Source organism: Contarinia nasturtii, unplaced genomic scaffold, assembly GCF_009176525.2.
Source record: "Contarinia nasturtii isolate CC-2019 unplaced genomic scaffold, AAFC_CNas_1.1 Cnas_scaffold_2667, whole genome shotgun sequence".
Classification (NCBI taxonomy): domain Eukaryota; kingdom Metazoa; phylum Arthropoda; class Insecta; order Diptera; family Cecidomyiidae; genus Contarinia; species Contarinia nasturtii.
In genome coordinates, this window is record NW_022199986.1 from 1 (window position 1) to 8,080 (window position 8,080).

The following is an 8,080-nucleotide window of genomic DNA, read 5'->3' on the forward strand; positions in this document are numbered from 1 at the left end:
TAAAATAGAGAGAGAGAAAATAGGTGTGTGCGTGTGTGTGTGTGTGTCTGCACTAATACTAAGAAACGTGGATGAAACCTACAATTTCATACTACTAGTGACATTGCAATTTTTTTTCGTTCAAAAAGTATAGTGACATTTTGCACGAAATACACGGCGACGCCGAATCCCCAACAAAGAAAGTTTTTGTTGTTGTTGTTGTTTAATTTGTAATTGGAAAACAAAAACCCGACAAATACCAAAGAAGCGATCAAAAGTATCATTAAAAGTTCCGCATTCACTGGCTATAAAAATTCATTCCATTCGATTTCCATCTTGGGGTTATTTACATCGATGTGAACTCTTTCAGGATAGAAACCCCGGTGTAAATTTGCTTAAAAGAGTCAATATACTTGCACTCCATTATACTCAAGACAACATACACGTAACTACGTGCAAATAACGAAAACAAAAAATCAAACTCATGGAGAAATGCAAAATAGTTGGACGGAATTGGGGCATTGCATACATCATATCGGTTTACAATAACCATTGTGTTTCATATATTCTTATCGTGCACCATTTATATGTAGATGATAAGTGTGCAATTTAAAATGGCGAATAATGGTGAATGTGTGGTGTAGCTATATTTGTAAGCATCGGAATAAAAGACAAACGTATGAGATCTTTGAGCGAAACCCGAATACAAATATATTTTGCTCAAAATACTAATGGAGAAAATCTTAGCGTAAAAACCAAATATCTTTGAAATCGGAATAAAAGTAAAATAACTCGACTTATTTTATTTTCACTCGCAATTTGTATACATTTGGTTTTTACGCTGAACATTTTTATATTAGGTTTTCATGCGTATTTTTCAAATAACAATAATTGGTTTGAGACTCAAACTTTGAGTTTAACTCAACTCATTGGTTCGCTTCCATAAGAAAATACATGGTCCACACGTTCGTAGAATGAGAAGAAACTCAATTTATGCTCAATGTGTTATTTTATGGTCGAGATTTTATCTCGCTCATCCTTGTATGTATTATTGTGTTTACAAACAACATTCTGTTCACATGCAGTTCTCACTTTTATTTTGCTGCGCAATAAAAATCATCGACACAAAACTCAAAGCGATGGCCATTGACATCAATTTTTATTGCGCAGCAAGATTTTAGTGCGAGTTATATGTGAATAGAATGTCGCTTGTAAACACAATACCATATATAGAACAAATATGCAAGGATGAGCGAGACAGCATGAGACAACAACTTGCCAAGCACGATTTTGGTGACAGGGATAGCAAATTTTTACGTTCTGATTGCACCAGATGATATAGAGCATTTAGTGGCATGAGAATTGTGAAAAAAAATCGCATGTTTTTTCACTTCTTATGTGCTCTATGGCAAATACAAAATATGTACGGACGTACATAGTGTCATTTCAGCGGTCTTCCGTGTTTTTCATACAAGCCTCCCAAATAGATGATGAAAAATCGAGAAAAATGAAAAAAATAATTAATTTTTTTTTCTTCGATTTACAAATACTACTCAATTTTCTGTATCATCTGGTGAAATCAGAATATAAAAACTCGCATTCCTTATCATTTAAATCACGATTGGCATTCGGTCACTATTCAATAGGTGTTACATGGGAAGTTTATATGACACTCTCGGAGACTCGGTATAGAGCACTCAAACAGTGAAAAAAGTCCAGATCGTGATTTGGATGATAAGGAATGCGTTTTTTTTCATTCTGATTTCACCAGGTGATACAGAAAATTGAGTAGTATTTGTAAATCGAAGAAAAAAAAATTAATTATTTTTTTCATTTTTCTCGATTTTTCATCATCTATTTGGGAGGCTTGTATGAAAAACACGGAAGACCGCTGAAATGACACTATCGTACGCCCGTACATATTTTGTATTCGCCATTTCAGCGGTCTTCCGTGTTTTTCATACAAGCCTCCCATGTACATAGATGGTAAAAAATTGCGAAAAATGAAAAAATAATTAATTTTTTTTCTTCAATTCTCAAATACTACTCAATTTTCTGTATCACCTGGTGAAATCAGAATGAAAAAAAACGCATTCCTTATCATCCAAATCACGATCTGGACTTTTTTCACTGTTTGAGTGCTCTATACCGAGTCTCCGAGAGTGTCATATAAACTTCCCATGTAACACCTATTGAATAGTGACCGAATGCCAATCGTGATTTAAATGATAAGGAATGCGAGTTTTTATATTCTGATTTCACCAGATGATACAGAAAATTGAGTAGTATTTGTAAATCGAAGAAAAAAAAATTAATTATTTTTTTCATTTTTCTCGATTTTTCATCATCTATTTGGGAGGCTTGTATGAAAAACACGGAAGACCGCTGAAATGACACTATGTACGTCCGTACATATTTTGTATTTGCCATAGAGCACATAAGAAGTGAAAAAACATGCGATTTTTTTTCACAATTCTCATGCCACTAAATGCTCTATATCATCTGGTGCAATCAGAACGTAAAAATTTGCTATCCCTGTCACCAAAATCGTGCTTGGCAAGTTGTTGTCTCATGCTGTCTCGCTCATCCTTGCATATTTGTTCTATATATGGTATTGTGTTTACAAGCGACATTCTATTCACATATAACTCGCACTAAAATCTTGCTGCGCAATAAAAATTGATGTCAATGGCCATCGCTTTGAGTTTTGTGTCGATGATTTTTATTGCGCAGCAAAATAAAAGTGAGAACTGCATGTGAACAGAATGTTGTTTGTAAACACAATAATACATACAAGGATGAGCGAGATAAAATCTCGACCATAAAATAACACATTGAGCATAAATTGAGTTTCTTCTCATTCTACGAACGTGTGGACCATGTATTTTCTTATGGAAGCGAACCAATGAGTTGAGTTAAACTCAAAGTTTGAGTCTCAAACCAATTATTGTTATTTGAAAAATACGCATGAAAACCTAATATAAAAATGTTCAGCGTAAAAACCAAATGTATACAAATTGCGAGTGAAAATAAAATAAGTCGAGTTATTTTACTTTTATTCCGATTTCAAAGATATTTGGTTTTTACGCTAAGATTTTCTCCATTAGTATTTTGAGCAAAATATATTTGTATTCGGGTTTCGCTCAAAGATCTCATACGTTTGTCTTTTATTCCGATGCTTACAAATATAGCTACACCACACATTCACCATTATTCGCCATTTTAAATTGCACACTTATCATCTACATATAAATGGTGCACGATAAGAATATATGAAACACAATGGTTATTGTAAACCGATATGATGTATGCAATGCCCCAATTCCGTCCAACTATTTTGCATTTCTCCATGAGTTTGATTTTTTGTTTTCGTTATTTGCACGTAGTTACGTGTATGTTGTCTTGAGTATAATGGAGTGCAAGTATATTGACTCTTTTAAGCAAATTTACACCGGGGTTTCTATCCTGAAAGAGTTCACATCGATGTAAATAACCCCAAGATGGAAATCGAATGGAATGAATTTTTATAGCCAGTGAATGCGGAACTTTTAATGATACTTTTGATCGCTTCTTTGGTATTTGTCGGGTTTTTGTTTTCCAATTACAAATTAAACAACAACAACAACAAAAACTTTCTTTGTTGGGGATTCGGCGTCGCCGTGTATTTCGTGCAAAATGTCACTATACTTTTTGAACGAAAAAAAATTGCAATGTCACTAGTAGTATGAAATTGTAGGTTTCATCCACGTTTCTTAGTATTAGTGCAGACACACACACACACACGCACACACCTATTTTCTCTCTCTCTATTTTATTCATACACGTGTGTGAAAACCGGTTTAGATCACTCCCACAAATGAATATTCTCTCTCTCTCTCTCTCTCTCTCTCTCTCTCTCTCTCTCTCTCTCTTTGTTATTCAGAGAGAGAAACGGTGTACAACCCCTAGGCCAAAACATTGTATTTGCGAAAAAAATGGTAATCTGCGTTTGATTACACCACAACAATATGATGAAGCTGTCGTAGTTGATCAACCAAATTTTCCCGGTTTAGCCGCAATTTTGACTCAAAATCGAGAAGTAATTCGTCAAATGAATCCAATGCCTGAGTGCATAATGGCCAAACCAAATCGACTTGCCATCGATGCGATCGATTTGATTCGTGATATGTCTCTTCGAAATGCCGCCGCTAACAATGGTGAGAACAGACAAAAAAAAGAGTATCTTTTCTGTGTCAAAATTCAAGTCAATTTTTATTATAACTGTTTTAGAGACAATTTGTGCTAAGTTGATTTAATCATTTTGATTTTGAATAAATGTTGTGCGCAAAAAATCATGAACAAAAAAAAATATTTAAAAAAATATAAAGCACAGGGGAATTAAACAAGAAAAATGTGTCACATGATTAGAACTACTAGCTAGTTGTTGGTGTCAATATTATTTTCGTATGGTTCCAATAGAGCAGCTTGTATACTGGGGCGTCAATTTTTTGCCATGTTGGTTTACCATTTGGAACTACATAGTATTGTATACAACGGCTTGATCTATCGACTCCTACAGATACATACAATCGACATTGGATGATTGGTTTCATTTTTCTCCAACATTTTTTATGTGATTCCGAAAAGGTGCTTCCTTCTTTATGCGCATTTTCAGAACCGAAATAGTGATACAAAGATGACAAATTTTTCAGAAATTCTTCCATACAGAAGCAATCATAAACCAGACCAAGTGTTCCTTCTCCATCTGGCTGAGGTTGAAAATGTTGGCTGATGTGAAATACGTTGTTACATCCGAAGAATTGTTCGAATATTTGGGTAACGACTTTACCTTCATCGTAGTTTTCATGATATTGAGACATCTCTTCAATAAGATGAGGCGATATTCCTAAGATTGGCTCTTGAGCTGTTGTTTGTGATGTTGTGAGAAGAAGAAACATAAAAACGAAAATCTGAAAAATTTAAATGAAATAGAATGAATTTTAAAAAACTCTTTGGAACAGAAAAAGATTAGACAATTTGGATCATTTAATATTGAATTTTTGAGGCTCGTTGTAAAATAATATAATACATACCTCTATCTCGACGGCTGGTATGAAATGACTCTTTACAATTTGAAACTAGAAACTGAATTTATTAAAATAGTGACCTAATGGCTACTTATATGGAAAGAGATGTTAGTTTAAACGTGACAAACTGATTAAATGATAAATTTGATAAATGCAAGGTAAGCGAAACGTGTCTCAAAAGGTGTTCACAATATTTGAAGACGGAAAATAAATAAATGTGTTGGTAAAAGAGCTGATACAAAAACATAATTAAAAACAGTGTTACTTCTAGATAATAATTATTTACGTGACTATAACTAAAATACTGAATATTTATAATTTTATTTCGTCTTATTCGTAATCAAAACATGTATCAACGTAACAATAAACATTGTATTGTTTAAAATCGTTGATAATTCGTGTTTGTTGTTCAGTGCTCATGTCTGTAGATGTTATGAAAACGTCTTGAAGCAATGGTAAATTCTTTCCTATTTCAGTAATATTTATGTTTTGTTTCGAATTTAAATCAAAGTTCAAATACGTTAGTTGTTTAAAGCCGTAAGTATCGCTGATTGATATACGATTTCTTCTTCCAATAAGTAACTGAGTCAAATATGGCAATTTTAAATGGAGGATGGTAGATAAATGATTATTATCTAGGTTCAGAACTTTCAATCGATTATTCGGATGAGCATTGATAGATGTTATGTGATTTCTGCAGACGCTAAGCTCAACTACATTCATTGGAATGAACAATTTTTTTAAGGTACAGTTACTTAGATTCACGCTTAAATCCTTTAAAACTGAACCTCCACGCGAAATATTGGTTAAATCAATACTCTTCAAGTGACGATTACTGGAAATATCAAGACTTCCCAAAGTTGGAATCATCCGAAATGCCCCATCTCCAATGATTCTTAAATCGTTATTATTCAAATATAGCCTAAATATCTTTGTATTATGGTTAAATAAATTGGAATCGATCACTTGAATATTATTTTGTTGTAAAAGTAGATACTCTAATTCTTTCAATGGCTTAAAAGTATCTTCATGTAATCTTTTGATTTGATTATTTGATAAATCCAAATAGGCTAATGATGTCAACTTATCAAATGCATCTCTTGCAATTTTTTTTATTTTATTACCGCTTAGATATAAATCGGTTAAATTATGGCAGTTCCATAGAAAATGACGTGGAAGTGCTGTTAACGAATGTTCCTCGAAATAAAGTCTAGATAAATTTCTCCAGTTACAAATATGATATAAATATTTCAAGTCACAAGAATGAGTATCATCGATCAGTTTTTCTTTGAGTGTTCCAAAATCACTTATGCGACAATCGGCAAGATCGGTAATGTTGAACGAGAATATGTATGATGTTAATGATGAATACAAATAAAACACCAGCAACAGTCGCCTAGAATAATAATATTTATGAGTTTTTTCTTCAAATGTTCACCAGAAATATCCCATGAAAAAAAGCAAATCGATCGATCACGCACGAATAAAGGTCTTTTCTGGCAAAATATTTACCGGCAAGAAGAAAACTAAGACAAAATAACTTACATTTTGAATATTAAAAAAACTATCAAAATATTGATCTGATTGATAAAAATATAGTATTTTTCTTTTTTTCACTTTTAAAAAATAATTATTTCAGCAAAAGACTGAAACATTTGATGTGCCCAAGAACTAAAACACGACTGATTTTAACCTACTAGTCAAAAACTAATATCAATACTGTTCTTCGAATTATTCCATTTGCTTGATTACAAAAATCAGGAAAGTTCAAAAATTCAAAAGAGATGAATCGGTAAAGAAATATCTTTCCATTTGCTCATTGTCTAGTCATGAACAATTACGATGGTTAGTGAAGAGAGAATGAAAGGTAGTAATAAATAGATTTGTGTTTTTTTCATGAAGGGATATTGGTCTTGAAAATTTGTCTTTGTCATTTAAACAATGCAATTGACATCTCACAGCTTCGTTTTTGCGCACAAAATAAGTCTTTTCTTATGCACATGCATTTTGCAGAAAATAGAAAACCTTACCTGTTTTTTGTTTTGATCCTGAATACATAGAATATTACATAGAAAGCCTTTTGCATTATTGACCTTACTTATTTTGTGCGCACAAAGAAAGTGTGCGCACAAAATCACTATTTCGGTTCTGAAAATGCGCATAAAGAAGGAAGCACCTTTTCGGAATCACATAAAAAATGTTGGAGAAAAATGAAACCAATCATCCAATGTCGATTGTATGTATCTGTAGGAGTCGATAGATCAAGCCGTTGTATACAATACTATGTAGTTCCAAATGGTAAACCAACATGGCAAAAAATTGACGCCCCAGTATACAAGCTGCTCTATTGGAACCATACGAAAATAATATTGACACCAACAACTAGCTAGTAGTTCTAATCATGTGACACATTTTTCTTGTTTAATTCCCCTGTGCTTTATATTTTTTTAAATATTTTTTTTTGTTCATGATTTTTTGCGCACAACATTTATTCAAAATCAAAATGATTAAATCAACTTAGCACAAATTGTCTCTAAAACAGTTATAATAAAAATTGACTTGAATTTTGACACAGAAAAGATACTCTTTTTTTTGTCTGTTCTCACCATTGTTAGCGGCGGCATTTCGAAGAGACATATCACGAATCAAATCGATCGCATCGATGGCAAGTCGATTTGGTTTGGCCATTATGCACTCAGGCATTGGATTCATTTGACGAATTACTTCTCGATTTTGAGTCAAAATTGCGGCTAAACCGGGAAAATTTGGTTGATCAACTACGACAGCTTCATCATATTGTTGTGGTGTAATCAAACGCAGATTACCATTTTTTTCGCAAATACAATGTTTTGGCCTAGGGGTTGTACACCGTTTCTCTCTCTGAATAACAAAGAGAGAGAGAGAGAGAGAGAGAGAGAGAGAGAGAGAGAGAGAGAGAATATTCATTTGTGGGAGTGATCTAAACCGGTTTTCACACACGTGTATGAATAAAATAGAGAGAGAGAAAATAGGTGTGTGCGTGTGTGTGTGTGTGT

At 33.1% G+C, this 8,080-nt stretch overlaps 1 protein-coding gene across 2 annotated transcripts; it reads right to left on the reverse strand.

Moving 5' to 3' along the window:
• Positions 1 to 4,247: 4,247 nt before the first annotated feature.
• On the reverse strand, positions 4,248 to 6,702 carry LOC116348699 (toll-like receptor 13). Of its 2 annotated transcripts, XR_004201855.1 has the most exons (3): positions 6,591 to 6,702; positions 5,052 to 6,441; positions 4,248 to 4,928 (listed from the first exon to the last, which is right to left on the reverse strand). XR_004201855.1 is itself a non-coding variant. In XM_031779765.1 (2 exons), coding segments are annotated over exons 1-2 (1,068 nt in total). In that variant the 5' UTR covers positions 6,593 to 6,702; the 3' UTR covers positions 5,030 to 5,375. The 2 variants fall into 2 exon arrangements, 1 of the variants encoding a protein (XP_031635625.1); XM_031779765.1 differs by lacking the exon at positions 4,248 to 4,928 and having other exon boundaries at positions 5,030 to 6,441.
• Between the last annotated feature and the right edge of the window lie 1,378 nt (positions 6,703 to 8,080).